The sequence below is a fragment of the Amphibalanus amphitrite genome, unplaced genomic scaffold (genome assembly GCF_019059575.1).
Source record: "Amphibalanus amphitrite isolate SeventyFive unplaced genomic scaffold, NRLGWU_Aamphi_draft 000487F_arrow, whole genome shotgun sequence".
NCBI classification, from domain to species: Eukaryota; Metazoa; Arthropoda; class Thecostraca; order Balanomorpha; family Balanidae; genus Amphibalanus; species Amphibalanus amphitrite.
The window spans coordinates 25,251-46,337 of NW_024881981.1; the positions used below are offsets into that span (position 1 = coordinate 25,251).

Here is a 21,087-nt window from a genome sequence, read left to right on the forward strand (position 1 = left end):
GCAGACGTACTGCTTCATTCGGCGGTGGATCGATTCGTGACGCGCTGGGGGCGCCCAGACGCCACCAACAAGACGAAGGATTCGGCATAAGGCTTCTCTAGGTCGCTACCGGTTTTCCAGCGTTATAAACTGATGTGATTATGAAGTAAAATTAAAAGCCATGTCGGGACTTTGACACTGCTGGTATTTACTCCATGAGGTGCCATTTCAGTCAGCCAGCCGGCGGGACTACGACCAGTGCGCTTCGTTTATATCCACGTTGGTCGTAAACACACTTCGGGTCCTTGTTTATCATTCCTTCAGTATTACGCGGTGTTGAGTATGCACTATGCAATTTTTTGCCGCGTGGCGCAGCACATTGTACGGACGGATGCACTTGATAGTTGATATACTCCCGATAATAGTTTGGTGCTGTGCATCATCCCAAGCAGGCTAGGTTTCAGTCGCCCGCCAACGTGTTTTACGCTTATTTGAATATCAAAGCCAGCTCTTATCAGACCCATCTTAAGCATCGTTACGGAAGTTCTCTAGAAAGACCTGCCACAGCACATTGAGATAATGACATTGTTGACCTTTTCCCCGTCTCCCAAATGCCTGCGGGTGAGCCGCCCGGGAATGTTTGTATTGTTACACCGCTCCGTCTCGGCTGATCCGGGCGGGCATTAGCCGTGCCGCCGAGGGACCGCAATATACCCGAGTGCTGCCGCCGGCACTCCGCCGGGGCGGTGCCCGTCTCACTCCGTCCCGTCTGCTGACACTGACATCCGTCCCCGCCCGTTTTCAGCACCAACACACCGACAACATATTAACGTCCGTCCCCGTCCGTTTTCAGCACCAACATGGTGATGAACTACACGGAGGTGGAGTCCAAAGTGCGCGAGGCGACCAACGACGAGGCCTGGGGACCCACCGGTGAGGCTCGACCGATGGTCGAGGGGAGGGGAGGGGCTCGGTGACTGTTGGAATGTTTAGCGGCTGCACGCAATCGCGGTGCTGTGGGTCAAATGAACTGAATTGGAACTGGCTGTGTGATGGGACTGATCAATGATTAACAGACTTAGTAATTCACGTTCCATTTAATGGTTACTATTCAGTTGCTATTTTGAGAATTTTCATCGTTATTTTTGGCAGTGGTTCTTTATAAACCCTGTATTTTTCCGATATATCCATCATCGGGGCGGGTGTATGAACAGTTCAGTGTCCGTGCTGTATAGGACATTATACCTGTGTGCGTTTGCGTGATCCCGTCCACGGAACGGATGCACTGCTCAGTTCCTGTGGTGCTCTGTTATGAGTTATGACAGAGCGATCAGTGAGCTCGGCGGATTGGGCGCACGGAGCGGATTATTGTCTGCCTGTGGCCGATGCTGATTACGGTAGCTGAAGCACTCCTACCCGTGCTGTTAGGCGGCTATTATAATGTCCAGATCGTTTTTGGTAACGTATGGGCCGGACAGGTGGGCTTAATCTCCTCCGACCAATTACCAAATATGTAATTGGAGTGCGTCGCGTGGAGCCACCGGGTGTCTTTCTATTGATAACCAGCTGTAGTTATTTGGCCATAATTTATACCACCCGTGTTTTTTTACGACTGTCTCTGACTGTCCGACTCTCTGTCTCGGCTCATCCAGGCCCGCAGATGCAAGAGGTCGCACAGTACACCTTCACCTACGAACAGTTCCCAGAGGCTATGGGCATGCTCTGGAAACGCATGCTGCAGGACAACCGCTCTAACTGGCGCCGCACATACAAGGTCAGGGTCGGAGGAACGGCGGGGACGGGGTGGGAATAAAGGGAGGGGAAAGGTAGGGCTGCGGCCGCGGCAGGACCCCGCCTGGGCCTGAGGGGACGGGTGATAGGTCATGATGTGTTAGATGATCGATATGTTGTCTAGTCTGGAATAAAGGTATGAGTATTTTGCAGTCACGTGGAAATATCCGGTTTGTAAGTTAGATTACTCAAAGATGGTGTCACTTCTGTCTACGTTAGACTATGACGCCCATATCTGTCACTTTATGATATTGACCTAACCACCCGTTTCTACGTCATTTCCTGTATCATCTGATAGCTATCGGACCCACATACCAGTCTCCCGCACTAGTTTGTGCGACAATATATCACAACTGAAATCAATCCGGCCGGATTGGGAGTGTTATCGGCGGCGCATTGTGGTCGGCCAGGAAACCGGCGCCCGGCCGTGAGTCACGCGCCGGCCGGGCCCGTGCGGCCACTTTCGCCGACTCACTGCGGCCCATGGCAGTCAGGTGCCGCTCGCCGGTGACGACACGGCCCGCGTTATGTGCGGCTACTGACGGCCGGCCCTCTGTAAACACGTTTGTGTTATGTTTGTTATTATGTCGTGTCCGCTTTGTTTGCAAAACGCTAGGGTTGTCAAAGAATGGGCTGAACACTAATTGTTTGAGTTATTTTTTTCACATCATTGCGGGGTTGCTGCTCATGGATGCCGCTGTTCTAGAAAGTGTTCAGATAAATAATTGTTTTCATAGATCTACATACATGACACACTGTACAGTACACAGTACACGCATACATGCATTGCGTACTCGTTCACTGCCATGATCACACTTATCACGGACTTTTGTCTGACGCCCTACTCACCTCTCACAGTCGCTGCTGCTGCTACACTACCTGATTCGGAACGGCTCAGAGCGTGTGGTCACCTCTGCGCGCGAACACATCTACGACCTGCGTAGTCTGGAAAACTACACGTTTGTGGACGAGTTCGGCAAGGACCAGGGAATCAACATCAGGTGAGCTTGGGTAGCGACTAGCGATGGTGCCGCGGTTAGCCTTAGGGGGCGCTGGAAGGTCGCCACGGACTGCTACGTGAGCTTTATTGGGTGTACCAAGCAGTGTCCCAAAATTGCATTTTGGCTTGGGTGTCAGAGGGGAAATTGCTTTCCAAAAATGGGGATAAGAGTGGAAAATTGCTGGCCAAGGTGAGGCCCAGAAAGATGGGAAAAGATCGATAGCATTAATTTTTATCCATGCGTGATAAAATATGAGATGTACAACGATTATCCACGCTAATGCTTTTTCTTCGTAATATTGGGAGTGGAAAATTGCTCTTCAAAATTGGAGGTGAGAGTGTGAAATGATATTCATTTGGATGTCGTTTCCCACCCAAAACAACAAATTTTGGAACACTGCTACCAAGGGTAACGCATAGCGCACGATATAGTAAATATTGCTGTAGGAGATGAACATAATGTAGCCAACGATGTGTGATTGAGATGATAATATGTCGTGCTGTATTTAGTTTTCCTTTTCAATGTTCCTGATTCATTCACACTATTGACGGGTTCTTATCTTTCTGTATTCTGTATTCTGTATTCATCGTAAGGTCATCCAGTATCATGCCGGTTTTTCATGCCTAGAGTCATATAAAAGGTGATAAGCGAAATATTACATAGAGGGATGATAAGTAACACGCGCATTACAAAGACAGACATACGCATGCGTTGCGCCACATGTGTCAGCACTGGACATTGTTACGGCATTGCGTCGGCCAGATAGGCGCGGAGACGCCTTTTGAATGCACCGATGCGTCTGACTGAGATTCTAGAGGGAAGACGATTGAAAACATCGGCAGTTCTGTAGAAGAAACGGCGTCTGCCGTATTCCGTCTTGATTACTGGTAGATCCAGATGGTCGTCCTGCCGTGTTTGGGTTTGCCGGATGTTGTGCCTCCGTACCAACTTCTGCGCCAGTGAATGCGGCTCCGAGTTGGCCAGTAAACGTCTCATCAGGCATAGCGCGTGGTAGGTGTGCAGCTGTGACGCTGAGAGCCATTTAAGGTCTCGTATGACGTCGCTGATGTGATCCCTTCTCCTCCGGCCAGATATCACGCGCGCGCCGAAGTTGATGACTCGCTGAAGTCGTGTCAGGTTACGTTTGGTACAGCTACCGTAAATCAACAGACAGTATCGAATGATGGAGATGACAAGGCTGCTGACCAGGGTCGGCAGGACACTTCGCGGTACAGAGTGACGTACGTGACAGAGGCCTATCAACTGTCCAGTACATTTCCGGCAGACGCTGCTCACATGGGCATCATAATTCAGATGGCGGTCCATCACGAGTCCTAAGTTCCTCACTGTGTCCGATTCATGGATGGTGAAGTCCTTTAACCGAAGGGTTACTTTTTCCATGTTTTTCAAAATTTTGGTGCTGCCGAGAACGAGAAGTTGAGTTTTGGCCATGTTGAGTTTCATGTAATTTTGACTAAACCATTGGTGGAGTGTCTGCAGTGCAGATTCCATCTCTTGGATAAGTCTGGGTAGGTCCGATTTCTTGCCAGAAATCAACAGCTGAGTGTCATCAGCGTATTGAATAATTTTGACACCATCTACGTAAAGGCTGAGATCGTTCGAGACCACGTTGAACATCAGTGGTCCCAAAGATGTCCCCTGATAGACCCCAATGGGGTTGGGGAGTGGACCTGAGACGTTTTGAGGACCGAGACGCACGTGCTGCTGGTGATTTGCGAGATAGTCTCGAAACCACGCCGTTTCAACTCCGTACAGTGCAAGCTTTTGAAGTAATTTTTCATGATTGACCACATCAAAGCATTTGCTTAGATCTAGGAGCACCAAAAGAGATATTTTTCCTTGGTCCATGGCCTCCATCACAGCGTCCGTCACGGCCAGAAGAGCCGTTTCGGTGGAATGAAATCGACGGAACCCGTGCTGTGTGTCGGCGAAAAGAAAGTTTGAATCCAGGTAGCCAGAAAGTTGTTTGTGAACAATTCGTTCGGTGATTTTTGCAAGGCAAGGGATAAGTGAGATAGGCCTGAATGAAGACGGGTCGCGGGTCGAGCCGGATCCCTTATATATCGGTTGGATAGTCGCCAGCTTCCAAGAATCGGGCACAGTAGCAGTCACAGGACATGTGTTGACAATACACAGGATGACATGAGCGATTGCGTCAAAACATTTCTTGATGAAATGCATCGGTATCCCGTCCGGTCCACAGGCGCGGCTGCCGTTCATACCTAGCACGGTCTGTCGCAGCTCGTCCGGTGTTACCGGCTCCACCTTGAACGCGCCCGTCCCCACCCTAGGCAAACGCACAGGCAGAGCGCCCCCACCGTCGGCCGGCAGTCCGGCAGCCACAGAGGCTGCTGTGGTCACACCCACGTCAGCAAAGTACCTGTTCAGTGTGCCTGAGTCAATGTCGGGCTGCTGCTGACCGCGCGCCGATTTACCCTGAATATCTTTTTTGTCGCCAATGGTTAGCTATACGATTTTGCGCTCGTTGGCATGTTTATGCACTGACACAAGTGTTCAGAACAGTCTACCATGCCCGCAACACATCTGAATGCGTCAGCTGCTATGTTTTCGCTCACCCCGTGCCCTTTCCGCAGGCACAAGGTGCGAGACCTTATCGACTTTGTCCAGGACGACGACCGGCTGCGCGAGGAGCGCAAAAAATCCAAAAAGAACAAGGACAAGTACATTGGTCTGAGCAGTGAGTCGACCGGATTCCGTTCTGAATGTACGTATCACTGTCTGCCTGCCGCTACCTGTGTGAGTGTGTGAGCGTGGTGTGGGCCCGCGTGCGTTCTGCGGTGATTGGCATCTCTAACCCCACGCCAAGACTGCCGTCTGCCGAGTTACCGTGAAGGTGGCACGAGCCAGGTGGAGGGCCGCTCCAGGGGATCGAAGATAGTCGGTGAAAGAGGGCACTGAACCCTAACAGGTATCTGGGATGTATTTTTGGCAGTGTCTGGCAGTTTTCTAGCTCCTCTTCCGTTTTGGTTTGTGGCTTGTGTTTTTGCGCATGTTAGAAACTGGCCGGAATGATAAAAGTGGTATTGTATCTTTAGAGCTGATTGACCCAATTTTATGAATTACTATGCAAGGACTGCAGAATGGTATGCTTTCGGTTGACTTGCGGCGAATCATTTTTGAGTTTATAAGATATAAATTATAATACTGCTCTCAGCTGTCTTGAACCATTATAATTGTTTAACATATTTATGGCAATATTTATTTCGACATTCGTACACTATAGCGCGTGTGAGACGTTTTTATTAAGGATTTTCTCCCACTTATCAAAATTGCTGTTAAAAGTACGTCTTGAAACGTACAAAGACGCCTTTTAAATTATAATTTAGTGCATCTTTATCGGTCTAGACTTGTGAAAAACCAAAATCATGTAGCTTGGCATGCGGGATTAAACAGATTGTCACATCCTTACTTATGTGTTCCTGGACTGCGGAACCCGCTCGGGCGGGGCCGCTGGGGCGCACACAAGCGTCCATCGCGTCCAGGCACACACAAGTGGGGATGTGACACAGATCATCCGTCTCTTATTGTGCATGGTACTGTTCTGTCGTTCGTGCATACTTCGTCGGATACTTCTTTGCTATTGTGCCGTGCCGTTTGGTGCGCACTCGCAGGGCATGCTTGGGTGGGACATAGCGGATATCTCATTTTATATCGGTACCTTCTATTCTGTCTGGCATTGTCTAAACACGAGCGTTAGTTTCTGTCTATGAGTGGCATGCTTTGTTCTCGTCAACGTTGCGGCTTGTGATGAACGCCAATCACTTGTCACGATTGACGCAGGACGTCATAATCCTAATTCCAAAGCATAAGATAATTTCTAGCGCGTGGCCTTTTCAGACGATGCAATCGTCGCAGAATCTTTGTCATCTTGCCGTCTTATTTCTGGCGCTACAGCGCTTGATGTGACCTCATGTGCGCCCTTTATCTCATCTGACTCTCCCTATGACTGTCCACCCCTCCCGTTTGCGCGGCAGACTTTGGCAAAGGCTCCTCCTATGACTGGGACCAGCCCAACTGGCGCAAGGGCCGCTCAGAGTGGGACAGCAACGGCGACAGCAAGCCCTACTCGGACCAGAGGGAGGCCGACAGCAACAGGTCAGGAGACGACCGTAGACGTGACCGCGCGTCTACGGTCGGATTATGGCGGAGTAGTTGTGCCAAGTCAGGCGCGGATGACGTTGTATTTATGCTCCGTGGTCTTGAACCATCTCCAAAACTGGAGGCCCTGTACCGTGATATGGGTGGTAATATGATCATAATGTAGTCCTTAGGGGAATTTATGGATGTTTTGTTGTTGAGTAAATAGTGTAGGTCGTCATTGCGTTTCTGCGTCTGGCGTTCAAAACGCTCGACACTCCGTTACAAAGGCTTGTGTTCAATCTCATAACATTGTTGTTTTCAATTAAGTTCACTGTGCATACGATGATACGCATAAGGACCGCTGCCGACTGTGAGTTTGGATTCCTGAAAAGTATCTAGGGCCTTCACTTATGCCTCCGACTCCCCACCCTCAGTCTGGGAGAGCCGGATGACTCGGACTCGGAGGTGCGCGCTCGCCAGTTCACCGACTCGTCGCCGGCGGCTTCCAAATCGCGGCGCGACAAACCGCTCTCCACGGGCCGGCCGGCCGCCGCCGCCTCAGCCGCAGTCAAGGTAGGGACGGCACTGCAGACTACGGCGTAGCAACAGTATAAGTAGGGACTGCACACTGCAGTGCATACCGTCGCCTTAGCATTTTCAAGACCGCTGAAGCTAGTTCCTAATGAGGCGACTGTTGCCTTTTGCCGTATTTAGTTAAAAAAATATTACTTTTTATATTGTTATCCGAAACTCGTTCCAAATATTCCTGGTCCCCTCTGCAATCCGTCACATCCCTGTCCCGTCGGTTGTCGGTAGAGCAGTGTCCATGCCGGCCCCGCCCTGGCAGCGAAGTGATATCGTATCGTAGTTATGTACACACAATGGTGGCGTGGCTTTTATCGATGTGAGAATACCCCGTGTGTAGATACAGCGGATACTCTTAGATAATGTCGGACATTGTTTGATCAGGACATTATCATCAGCAGTGCTTTTAAATGCGTTTTTTTAAACAAACCACTATAGGCACGCTCTCTCCTCCCCCCAGGCCGACTCTACCAAGAAACCCGAGCTGGTGGATGACCTATTCGGAGGCGACGACGACTTCAATCCCCGCGCCGGTGACCCGCCGGCCGCCGCCACCGGCTCAGACTTCTCGCAGTTCGCCGCCGCTCCGCCACCTGCCGCCGGGTGAGGGCGGTGGGAGGGATTATTGGGGACTGGGGACCGTCCATTGGTTGGACGGAGGAGGGGAAGGGGAACTGCGGTCAGTGTCATCTGATGGCGGTGGTCGAGGTGTTGAGAAAGCGAGCGGATATTATGGCGTGGTTGATATGTTCGTTTGTTCGATGCTCATGTCTCCGTTCCGTGAGTATGTAGATACAGCGAGACCCTTCACTTCTATATTTGCTGGTTCTGGCTCATTTTAATTTTAAACATGCACGAAATCACGTAAACATTTTGTCTATGTTACTAGAAACTTTCTTATAAACATTGCTGCCTTATATTTTAACGCTTTCTTAGCTGTCATTCCAACGTAGGAACGTATCAGCGGCCCCCAACTCCGTCACGTCTACCCGACATGCCACTAACTCTTCCCTCATTCGACTGCTCAGTTCGGGCACGGACGGGTTCGCCGACTTTGCCAGCGCGTTCGGCGGCGGCGGCGGCGGGGGCGGCAGCGCGCCGGCGCCCGTGCCGCCGCCGCTGGGGCGACCACCGGGCACGGCGCCCACCGCTCTCACCCCGCCCGGAGGAGGCGGCGGCCACGACCTGCTCGGAGGCATGACGCGTGAGTTACCAGGGACAGCTAAACCCGGGGAGGTAGATCAGTAGCGGTTGCTTCACAGTGCTCGTTTTGTTCTGTGTTTTAGGTGCTGTGTCGATTAACATTTTATTTCATGTAGTATGGGTAGTTGCTTGTTTTTTGTTTGCGTAGATATACTTATTGGTTTATTTTACCTTGTGAAGTTATGTAACTACATTTTCATCTCCAAAGATCGTAGTTTCTTTCTCTCTCTTTGCGAAGTTGTGTTTTACTCCTCTGCATTTCCCATTCTGACGCTCCTGTATATTGTATGGCGCATTTTCAACCTACAATCGTTACTGCCCCACCGTGCATTAGACTTGATAATGTGGTTGACCGCTCACTGCCCACAATGCCAATGTAATCTTCACACCGTAACGCTTAACTTCACGCATTCGGCTGTTTAACAGACTGCCTGCATCGCCTTACCGTTTTGTGTTTGCGAGCGTCGTTACACGCAAGCTGGAGATGTTTCAGATATATTTTACATCATGTTTGTCTTAGTATGTAAACTTATATATGTATAAGATGTCCATTATTTGGCACATCGTCTCCAGCTGTTTGCGACGCTCGCCCCTCCCCACACGCCCCCGGCTCACGCCCACCCGGCACCGGCCTCAGTAGCGTCTGTGTCTCGGTAGCCCCGCTCTCTGCACCTGCCGCACCCGCCCCGGCCGCCGCCGCCGCCGCACCGCCGCCGGCCGCCCAGGACAACTCCAGTCTGCTGATGGGTCTGAGTCTGGGCCCGCCGGCGGCCGCCCAGCCCAGCATGGACCTGTTCGGCGCGCCGCCGCCGCTGGCGCCGGCGCAACAGCCGACCAGTTTGCCAACCATGGGAGGTGAGTGGTGCGACCGAGCGGCGGGAGACGCCAGGACGCGGGGTGGTGGTGTGTCGTGAGTAGAAATGTTGTTATTCCCCCTTATCCCTGATTCAATTATGCCCTTGTTTTGTATTTCTCTTTGTTGGGGATGATTGTTGAACCAGTTATGTTGCTATGATTTTCAAAGTTCTTACATTGGAAAGAATCCTTGAACTTATTCATCTACATATCTAAAAAGGGGAAAGCCATTTATACACTGCTGCAAGCACGATATTCCCGCATGCAACTACGCAAGAGAAACCCTGTGCGTTTGGAACGATTTGCGCCGCCTGCCTCCTCCGAACACATACTCGCCTAAGTGGCCCGGAGCAGGCCTTGGAACCATCAGCAGCAGATGTCGAGTACCGCCGGCCGCCGGGCAAGAAACACAGGCTCTGAAAGACGGCTGTGTTTGCAGCGGAGGCGGCGGCGGCAGCCTCAGCAGCGGAGCAGCTGCGTCTTCTGCGACAGCGCCTGGCGCCCGGCGGCAGCGGCGGAGGGGCAGTGACTGAGCTGCTGGACTGGCTGCCGGGTCCGGCCTCCCCGCAGCGGCTGGTCGGCCTGGACCCGCCGCCGCCGGCCGCCGCTGTGTTCCTGGACCGGTACTGGGAGGACGTGGTACACACCCTGCTGGAGCGGGTGCGACTCGACTGGCCGCGCGGCGACGAGCGGGCGGCGCTCGGAGAGCTGCTGCAGCGCGGCCCGGCCGACACCACACTGCGCGCCCTGCTGGACGCGGTGGAGGAGCTGGAGCCCTGTCACCGGCGGGACGAGGCGCTGCGCTGGCTGCGGCAGCTGCTGGACGGCGACGCCCTGCCGCTGCTGCTCGGCTGGCTCAGTCTGGCCGGCCGCGGAGACGACGAGAGGGTAGTGGAGGTGTGCCGACTGCTCTGCGCCGCCCCCGACCGGCTGGCGAACCGGCTGCAGCTGCAGACGCCGCCCGAGCTGGCACGAGCCGCGCTCTCAGAGAAGGTGGGGCGTTACGTCCTCTGGACGTTGTGGCTGGTGCGGGACGCGCTCGCTCACGAGTTTGAGGCGTCGGTGCAGCCGGCTGCGCGGCTGCTGGGACAGGCAGTGCGGGCGGGACTGGCGGACCGGGCGCTGGAGGCGGTCCTGACGCAGCTCAGACGGTACACGGCCGGAGACTTTCTGTGGCGCCGCGTATCGGCTCGGTTCGTACAGGCGCTCCCGGACCGCGCCGCCGAGCGGCTGCTCGAGTCGGTCCTGCTGCGGGCCGCCCACCCGGCCGAGCTCCAGTGGTTGTGTGGTGGCGAGCTGCCGGCCAGCGCGCTCCACCGCCGGCTGCTCACCAGCAAACTGACCATGTTCCGGACGCTGGACGCGGTGGCCGCGCGGAACCTGGCCGGCTACCTATCGGCCGCGGCGCCGGACGCGCTGCTCGAGCTGCTGTGTGACGCGCTGGCCGTGTGGGCGGACCGGAGTGCGCTGCGACACACCACGCCCGAGCACCATCTCTACCTGAGCCAGGTGGTGGTGGCCGCGGGCTGTCGGCTGCCGGACGACCGCCGGGCCGCGGCGCGGGAGCGCGCGCTGCCGCTCCTCATGGACGGCGTGCCGGCGCACCTGGAGAGCGCCAGCGCGCCGCTCCGTCAGCTGGGGGTGTGTGCGGCCCGCCTGCTGACCGCGCGGCTCGCGCCAGACCTACCGGCGCTGGAGATTGAGTACGAACGGACACCGGAGGTGGAGCAGCTGGAGAGGGCGGCTGACGACCCGGGCGAGCCGCCCCAGCCGCCCGCCAAACTGTACAGCTACAATGACTTTTTGGAGAGCGTGGCGTCTACATCGCTGGATGAGAAGAAAGCTTTCACGAATAGTGGTGCAAATTCAAAGTCTGCTACCTCTAAACCTGGTGCAAAAGGGGGAACTGAAACTCTGGCACCATCACCGAAATCAGCCGCGCCGGCGGAGGCAGCAGAACCTCTGGACAGTGACGACGACTTGGAGCCTTACGACCTATCGAACGACACACCGAAGCAGGCAGCACGACCCGTGTACGCCCGAGATCTGCCTGAGGCGCTGCTGGAGCAGGAGGACTGGGCGCGAGCCGAGGCTGCCATGTCGGCGGCCGCACCGCTCATCAGACGGCAGCTCGGGCCGCGCGACGGACCGCTGGCCACAGAGGTACTGCGAGCTCTGCTGCACGCCACCGACAAGTTCAACCTGGCTGGGTTCGATCAGATGCGTGCCGAGGCGATGACGGCGGCTGTGGTGGCAGCCCCGGAGGCGTGCGCAGCGTATTTGACCGGTGAATTCTATGAAAGGAACTACGCGATCATCCAGAGGATGGATATGCTGGACACATTGGTGGCGGCGGCGCGGGAACTCTCCAAACTGGAGGTGCCGGCGGCGCCGCTAGGTGGCAGCGGCCGCCTCTCCACACACTGGTCAGAGGTGGTGAACGCTCGTCTGCAGGCGCGCACTCGCCGGCTCGGCTCGGCGGCTCGCGCCCCAGCCGCGGCCACCAACCGGTTCGCCGCGGTGGCCGGAGCGTTCTTTTTCCCGCTGCTGCGTGCGTACGACGTGCGGACGCCCGGCCTGGACCTGATTGGCGGCGAGCCGCTGCTGCTGGTGCGGCTGCTGCACGCGCTGGCCGCGGTGGCCGGCTGCGCGGGCGCCGGCGCCCCCTCCGCCGCCCGGATGGCCGAGGCGGCGCTGCAGCTCAGCTGGACGCTGGGCGCGCACCCGGAGCCGGCGGTGCGCGCCGCCGTCCGACTGCTGCTGGCCGTGACTGTAGCCTCGGCCGGTGCGGCCAGCGTGGCTCACCTGCGGGCCGAGATGGCCGACGCGCTGAGCGGCCTGGTGGCGGCTGGTGAAAACGATAGTGCGCCCGACGCGCGAGAGATGGCGCAGCAGGCAGCTCAGCTGGTGCGGCATACTTTGAGAGAAGTAGCAGAGATGCTGTTGCAAGGGTCGCAGCCGGCGTGAGAAACGGCTGATGGGTATAGCTTTTACTTGACGCTAGCACTGGTTGGCTTGCGTGCCTTTGTCGTTGCTTGTCGATCAATATGCGAACTGCTTGAGGGCACGTTTTGTAAAAGCTTTTGTTTCATTTGGTACCGTGTTGTTATAAGAAAGGTGCGTTACTGTGTAACGCAAAGGAAGCAAGTAAGCCAGTTTGGAATAGATTTACAAAGTCCAGAAAGGAATGGGCTCGATTCGTACCGTATCGTTATCCTTTTATTCACTCGGATGTCATGCTGATTTTGTTCCATACCTGTATGCATTATGCAAAGCTTGTGGCGAACCAATAAACCAATTCAATGAGTGTTTCCAGCGTTTTAGATGCTCCTTTGCCCCAACATGCTGTAAATAACTTATAAAACAACTCCATGAATGTTTTAAGTGTATCTGCAAGGGCCGGGTTTTCCAGCCCACCACGTGCCTTGATCCAACTTCCGAGCTGATGATGTTACGGAAGCGTTCTGCTCTCGGTAAATATTGATAACCTGGTTTGAATCAAGTACAAGCTATCGTTGTGCTCCAAATCACTTTATATTGATTTGCTGACCATAAGACCAAGCTTGCAGCGTGCATATTACAGGGTGTCCACGTCATTAAAGTGTACCCAGACTTTTCTCCATATTTTATCTTAAAAACATCACACTCACGAAGAATTGCCCTCGTTTGAGAGCCAAGGCAATGGCAAAACATTTGCTATGCTTTTCAACTGTGCTCGGCACTCTGCTGACCAGCGCGTGCCGTCTAGAGCAACTGCTCTATATGAGCCCCTTTGCGTCGGGCCACCGCCGGCAGATGGAACGTCTGGAGGTGGGTGATCGCCTGGTCAACCATGTGGGAAGGAAGGCGACGGATCTCGTCGATGATGACGTCTTTCAGCTCCTGGGTCGACCCTGGATTGCCAGCGTATGCACAAGTCCTTGAGAAAGCCCCACCAGAAGAAATCTAGAGGGCTGAGGTCGGGCGAGTGGGGAGCCCATTCCACCGCGCTTTTCAAGCTGATGTGGCGGTCAGGAAAGTGCTCCTCCAGGAATTCCAGCGACCGTTTGGCGGTGTGAGGCGGCGCCCCGTCTTGTTGAAACCATTCTTCATGGCGACGGATCCCGCGTCTCCGCTTCAGCTCTCGCCAGAATCGTTCCAGTGCCTCCGAGGCGTAGCGTTCTAGCGTTACGGTGTTGTGTTCGTCTCTCCCCTGTCGTCTTCGAAAAAGAAGGGGCCGATAATGCCCCCTCCATGCCTCATAGCCACCCAAACCGATACTTTCTTGCTGTGCAGAGGCATGTTCTGAACTTTTTCTAGGCAATGGGATCCCCAGTGCACGGGGCATTGTGGGATTTCACATGCCACGGTCCGTCTGCCGGCGGTGGCCCGACGCAAAGCGGCTCATATAGAGCAGTTGCTCTAGACGGCACGCGCTGGTCATCAGAGTGCCGAACACAGTTGAAAAGCATAGCAAATGTTTTGCCATTGCCTTGGCTCTCAAACGAGGGCAATTGCTTGTGAGTGTGATGTTTTTAAGATAACATACGGAGAAAAGTCTGGGTACACTTTTGACGTGGACACCCGGTAGGTACAGGTCTCGCGAGATTAAGCGGTAGGTTTTGCACTTTTACATTTCCGGTTATATCTCAGAAACTAATCGATCTACGATGAAGCCATTTTACACGATCATGGCCGGCTTGTTACCCAACAAGTCGAACGCATCTTCGAAACTTAAAAGCTTAAGACGACGAAGATATAGCCTGAAGTACACTAAATTTTCTAGGTGCAAAACCTACCGCTAAAACCCGCGAGACCTGTACTTTAGCCTGAGCCTGGAACACCAAAGGAAGGACCGAGGATGCCGCAGGATTTGAGACGATTTTTAGAATGCTCAGATAGTCTCCGAGATCAATGCAAAGGTCTGTCACGGTGTGCACAATGAAAGCCTTTCTCAGCCGCTATAAATAACAAACGTTTGAGACTAGGCACAAGTCTGCTGTCATCATCAGATGTGTTCCGGGGAAACGACTTCAGACGCCCAGGTGTTGACTGTTGGGCTTCATCCAGGTGATTCCCCCCGCCCAGGTGACTCTCCACCCTATCTCGCAGATTTATCCCTCACTAATGCCTGCATATTCCTGGCTATTTGTAGGTACCGAATGCTCCATGTGGATCAAGCTCGTGAATGCACGTTTCGTTTCATTTTTACTTAAATAATTCATAATATAGATTATCTAAGTTACTGGTATGTATCAGTTCCTATCCCAAGCCCTGGCGTTCCTTCGTGTAAATGCTGGTTTATTTAGAGCACATAAATAAAAGCCAAAATTATCACCGTTATATATTACGCTATTCGCATTTTGTTTGACGGTCGTTCTTTCATCATATTAGTGACACGTTTGTTCCAACAGGCGTAGAAACAATTCAATTCCCTGGTTGCTATAGGCTGCAACAGGATGGTCAAGGTGGACCTCATCTCTATAATGAAAAGTGCTCTATAGCAGATTCATATTGTTAGACCATATCGCCAACCTACGCTGTTTCCAGGTGATGACGACTGTTTCGTTCCATGTTCTTTGTTCCCCACTACCGGCCACAGATGTGCCTGTCCCCCTGTTTTGTTGGCGCTTCTTACCTGCCTTTCTTTCCCACCTGGCACCTACCAACCAAATCGTATTATGACCCGGGTGTTTTGGGTCCCCTCCCCTCGCTCGTGACATGTTAGGCTGGGTATATTCATTTTCCTCATTCCTCCCCTCCTACCTGTCGGGACAGTGGTAGCGTGTTCTGGTTCGGTGTTCCGTTCCGCTCCCCACCCCATGACATGTTCTGACGGGGTGTTTTCGTCCCCTCCCCAGGTCTGGACCTGCTGGGCAGTCCGCTGGTACCGGCCCCCTCCTCGTCAGCTGGCCTAATGTCGACGGCCTCCGCCGCGCCTGCTCAACCAAATAGCCAGAATGTGGTCAGTGATGACGCCAAGACCTGCGAGGCGCAGCGCTGTTTGATTAAAACGTCACTTCCTTTTGGTAGATCTTGCCACTCCCGACTTAATTGTGGCATTTTTCTCGCAGTGGATTTTATCGTCTTTTAGGCCACTGATGAACGTACCCGTTTCCGTGGTACCTTTAGTATGACCTGTTATTAGCCTTATGAATCACTAGCTGATATTTTGTTGTGACCTCGTCACCGAGAGCGTGTCCCCTGACCTAAAACTAACCTTACCCCTGACCTGACCTGACCGCCGTTGCGCAGGGTTCGACGTGGTCCGGTCTGAAGGGTGTCGACATCAGTCTGGACAGTCTGACGCTGTCCAACAAACCGTCTCGCGCGCCGCAGCCGTCCATGAACCAGCTGATGGGCGGCCAGGCTCCGCCGCTGCGGCCGGCGCCGCCCATGCTCGGACAGCAGGCGGCACCTCCAGCGGCCGGCTTCGCCATGGGTGAGTGACACGGGCGGGGGAGCGGGCGGGGAACGGGAGGTGGGTGGAGCATGAAGAGGGGGCTATTTTCGGCATGGGCTGGTAGTGACTCCCATTGCGCACTAACACACTTTTGTTTTTGTTTAGACGCATTTCCTTGGATCTTGCTCTTTGGCTATGCTGGCAAACAATAATTTAGCCATGTTTCGTTCATTCTGGGCCTTGGAATCATCAGTATCAGCATGCAGCACCCTAATAGCTCATGTTAGTTCGTCAGGATCGTCAGTAACCCGCCCTGAACATTTTCTCTCAGGATCTACTGACCTTAGCGAATTTTGAAGAGGATCGCTGTCCAGCTGTAAGCTCGTATTACGTACCAGGGAGTGCATGTCTGGTTGTTTATGTTGCGTCAGCCGCGGGCATACCCTGCTACCTTTGTCAGGCGACTTTCTGTTTGGGTGGCCCGGGGTAGTCCTGACAGATCTGTGGTGGTCCTAGCCTTTTACGTAATTCGTTTTCGGTAGCTCGAGGTCGTGTTCAATATTACAACTGACAGCCATCGCGATACAGCGTGGCGATGCCGGCACTTTCTCCCCACTGAACCGGTTCATATAAGTGGGTATTATTTTGTTTCGATTGAGGCGGGCTTGCTGATCGTTTTCTTCGACACGCCATCCCTGTCTTATGCCAACACGAACCTCTCTGGCACTGGCGCGCTTCGTATACGTTTAGTCAACGTTTCTTCAATCATTCCTTCATTGTGTTAAGTCTATCAAGATGGAGAACCTACTTTTTCTGTAATCTGTACATGGCTTTGCGATAAGCGTTTTCTGAAGAAAAAAATTATGGCAGCTCTTTGTTCAGTTTTTAATTTCTTTTTTTAATCTCTTGGATAAGTTTTTGCTTAAACATTCCCAATATGCAGACCAGTTCAAGAGGTTTTGCAGAGACGGTGATAAAGTGGTCAACAAAGGTTGGATATTTTATGCAACTAATGATCTCTACTCTAACCTAATCAGGAATTCCAGCTGAAGCTCTTGATTTCAAGTCTCACGGACTGTTCGTGTCTGGCACTCAGTAGACACAGGCTCAGGTTGTAATTTACAGGTTGCGTGCTGACAATCACATCATCGCAATATATGTCTGATGGAATTTTGACCATTTTAGCCCAGTAGTGAACTGAAGAATGACGAATACTCCTACCGTGATCCTATCATGCCTGTCAATTAGTTCAATACCGATATGTAGCATATCAGCCCTTGTATAGGATATCAAGGTCTTAGTGGTGATCATTAATAATATAACATTAGTTCATATTTCCAAGGTGATGTCTTGGCGAAGCGTGTCACATGAACATAGGAACTCATGAAAATTCAGAACCAGCTTCATTATAACCTTTCGTGGGTATTAAAAAGCACCTTACACACGGTCGTCCATGTTCGCCCTTGTTGTCTCAATGTCGTGTCGTGTCGCATGGTGCTACAGCTGCATCCAGTCCTGCCTTCTCCATCGGGGACCGAACGTTCCCAGTATGAGATGTAGCCAGCTTCTCCCCAGTCGGTTGGGTAGCAGCTTTGGATGTCTGAACGTACCGCACAGTCGCTATAAATGTGTCAGTGCCCACTCCCTTCACCCTTGAGTTGTTCACAGTATGCCGTGCGAAACAGTACACCCGGGAGCTCAAGCATTCAGTACCGGCGCAGCAGGCTGTGAATCTCCGCTTCGCGTTCGTTGCTACGCTCATTTTAGTCCTGAAACAATGGGGGCGTCATATCTATGCGTTAAAGCCACTGCTGGCCCACTGGTGTCTACCTGTGCATCAAGACTGTATGATGTTTCATCGTTGTCAAACTACTGACGCATGTCCCCCTCTGTCTCTATATGCCTGTCTGTATCTTTGTCCGTCTGTCCTTGTCACTGTATCTCTCTTCACTCTTCTCTATCTATCTGTCCGTCTGTCACTGTCCATTTCCTCATTTCCCCCCTCCCTGCCGTATGTCCCTGCCGCGCTGACGCCCCCGCCCCTCTCCGCCAGGCGCCCCGGTGACTGGGTTCGGCATGGGTCCGCAGTCGCCCCAGCAGCAGCAACAGCGACCGCCGTTCTTCCCGGCTTTCCAGTGACGCGTCCCTGCCATGTGCCCGCCCGGGGCCCGCGCTCGGCCCCTCTGTGATGACCGGTGGCCTAGGCGGACCGCCGACCGGCTCCGTCGGCCGGCCGCCCGTCTGCCTGAATAGAACGATCACGAAGCATGGAATAGAAGCGATGAAGAAGAGAGAGGCTGCGGATGAAACGGAAGAAGGAGTGACGACGAGGGAATGAGGAGGAGAATGTTGGATATCAGAAGATTTGATGGAAGATAAAGGATTTGTGTGAATGTTGAGCGGTGTGTCAGAGACGCGTGCGTTTGATGTGTCAAGTGTCGAGGCGAGTGTGTGTGTGTGACAGGTGAGATGCAGGTCAGCCCGCCAGGCTGAGGGTGAACGCGAACATTCCGGTGTCGTTCGGACGGCCCGTCGGAGATGGACGGAGTGGATGTCTGGGGTCAGCGCGGCAGTGTGAGAGAGCCCCACCTACGCAAGTGTGTCTGTGTGCGTCAGAAACCGTTTACGGCGCGTTGCTGCGCCACGTATGGAGCGTATGCGTCGTAGGTGACGCTGTCGGACGCGCGGTGTGGGTTTCAATCGATCTGTGTCCGCTCCGCGTTCGAGTGAGAAAGGGCCCTGGCGGCCGCCGCCGGCGCAACGGTGGACCTGTTGACCTTCTTTTACAGAAAATTTACGTGTCGTTGCGAGCGCGGGAGCGGAAATATCACTTAGGATTAGTTTTAGTGGGGGCCGGACGGTGTGGTCGGCCCCTCGATGTGCTCAGTTGTGGCCCGAGCTGCAGGTGCTTTCGTGAATTATTGCACGAGCCTTTATCATAGCACCCAATAACGCCTTTGCAGACCAACAAATTTATTTAACGGTGTGGGGTACGAGATCATAGCATGCAAACACAAATATTTTCTACGTGCTACACAACAGAAGCAAATAAAGAAACTCGTCCAAACCGTGTGTCCTGTGATATGTCGGACGTGGGGGCCTTGCAGTATTGTTGTTTTTAGTTTGAGTGGCTCCATCTACAGAACATCAGAGATTCGATTGTAACGGATCCTCAATCCTGAGACTAGCATGCATCCGCACGACTGGGTTTCACGAGAATTCCAGTGGTAGGATAATGTGCTTCACCCCTCCCAAAACCCGGGAAAAAATGTAACAGGGTGCGGTACACGTGGCAGAAATGAACAATTGTCCAGTAGGAGCATTTTTCGATACTATTTGAAATTCATGTTCGTCCATCACTGAAACGAATAAGCTATCACGACATCAACAGATGTTCACCTCAACAAGCCAATTAGAGGAAAATGTACAGAACGGCTCTCGCATGTTTCACACTCGGGAAAAGTAAAGAGGACCGTGACATCAGCAATAAAATATTGACTTCGGTAGCAGTTGCTGACGAATCAAAATCCATCTTCATGTCTCGATGGCACCTGGTCAGTCAGGCGGCTATTGGAGCTCCCTGCGCGTGCGCAGACAGGTGCTGCTGAGGGCCCGGCGGTCCGGCCGGACCGTCTTCCTCATTGTGTCGCACGGCGTGTGGTCAGCCCCGCTGGTTCGGGGAGCCGCCGCCGGAGTATATTTCTTCTCTTCCCTTGGTGAGTCGATGAGTAAAGCTCCCGAACACGTATCGCACTTCAATATAATAGGTGCCAAGGCGGGTCGGCGTTGAGACACTATCTTCTCAGTGCTTGTGTTCGCATGGGCGCTCATCATATGGAACCCGGGCGGTACATCCGGTGATGTGGTCGATCGTCGGTGGGGGCCGGGGGGACGCCATGTCTTACTCGGCCAATGGACCCAGTAGAAACACCCGGTAGACGGTGTTTGAAAAAACACCAAAAATCATGACAAAGGTGCCGTACCCAATTTTTGTGTCAGGTGAAATATCAGGTCACCAGAAGTCAATTAAGCTCAAATTTAGGCAGGACTTTGTTGGCATACCCCTTATCGTTCGGCGCGCACCGATGAACGATACACAACGATAGTGTAAAAGATGACGGGAACTTCATAGAAAAAAGGAGAAAAGGTGCGTTTCACGTTAACCCGCGCCCCGTTGGGCTCTGCCGAGCAACGCGCCCGGTTGGGGGGGGGGCATTTTGCCCCCCCCCCCCCTAAGATCTCGAGAACCACGCAACATAGCGACAAGCGGTAAACGGCGTTGGATAGCCCCAACGGGGAACTACCTTGTGACCCAATTTTATTGACCTAGGTCAAACCGATGACGTCACAGGTCAGGTCAAAGGTCCAATTTTCACCGTTTACAGGCACTTCAAGAAATGCGTTGTAAAATCGAGTAAAATGCATTTCATTGAAAATCATCGATGGGGAAATGTTCTTCAAACACATATTTTGCTATTTGAGGTCACTGATACCAGGTCAGGTCACAGAGGTCAGGTCACGGGGGGGTCACAATATGAAAGAATCGTGTGATACATGTTTTATGGTCCATTTTACATGACAAATGCGATTATATGGGTCAGGCAGCCTTTGGGGCCAGCTTAGATCACGTTTTGGTCAAGGTCAGGTCAAGGTCAGGTCAAGGTCAGGTCAAATTAGGTCAAATTTCAAAGTTAATATTTTTGCATAAAATGGGTATCGAATCGATGCAGCTCGTCACGGGGAGTTCAATGGTGGTCTTTGTTTTGCCGTACGTGGTCTAGAATTGCTAAAAATTGAGTTCAAAAATTTGACGTCATCATTTTTGAACAGTTTTTTCGCTATAACTTGGCCAAAAAACGAGATATCGATCTGAAATTTGGTATGTATATAGAAGAGCGCTGGGACTATCACATATATTCCGGTTTTTTTCGAAATTCGGAAAAATTTTGGATTTTTTTAAAGTTTTTCTAAAAAAAATCAATTTTTTGAATTTTTTTTGGTCAAAAACCAAAAATTTTGAAAATCCGAGATAGCAGTTTTGTAGCACCGCTTTTTGTCTACTAGACCATATAAAGAACTTTGAAATTGCTTGATAACTGTAGATTTGGTGAGCGTTTCAAGATTGCATGTTTTTTGCTCATTTTTGCTCGAACATGACCTCAGTTTGAC

The 21,087-nt window shown here is 52.7% G+C and overlaps 1 protein-coding gene across 6 annotated transcripts in view; it reads left to right on the forward strand.

Annotated features, from left to right (window-relative positions):
- The window catches only part of LOC122392481 (clathrin interactor 1-like), a 26,641-nt gene extending 7,656 nt beyond the window's left edge, over positions 1–18,985 (forward strand). The window contains exons 2-14 of one of the 6 annotated variants that reach the window (XM_043387366.1): positions 833–912; positions 1,632–1,753; positions 2,629–2,771; positions 5,387–5,517; positions 6,788–6,908; positions 7,328–7,466; positions 7,939–8,081; positions 8,507–8,682; positions 9,339–9,536; positions 15,377–15,480; positions 15,771–15,957; positions 16,250–16,294; positions 17,972–18,109. In XM_043387366.1, coding sequence (XP_043243301.1) covers positions 833–912; positions 1,632–1,753; positions 2,629–2,771; positions 5,387–5,517; positions 6,788–6,908; positions 7,328–7,466; positions 7,939–8,081; positions 8,507–8,682; positions 9,339–9,536; positions 15,377–15,480; positions 15,771–15,957; positions 16,250–16,275 — 1,570 coding nt within the window. In that variant the 3' untranslated portion in view covers positions 16,276–16,294; positions 17,972–18,109. Of the gene's footprint in view, positions 1–832; positions 913–1,631; positions 1,754–2,628; positions 2,772–5,386; positions 5,518–6,787; positions 6,909–7,327; positions 7,467–7,938; positions 8,082–8,506; positions 8,683–9,338; positions 9,537–15,376; positions 15,481–15,770; positions 15,958–16,249; positions 16,295–17,971 lie in introns of all 6 variants that reach the window. The other 5 variants (XM_043387364.1, XM_043387365.1, XM_043387369.1 and 2 more) reach the window with 5 other exon arrangements.
- The last annotated feature ends 2,102 nt before the right edge of the window (positions 18,986–21,087 follow it).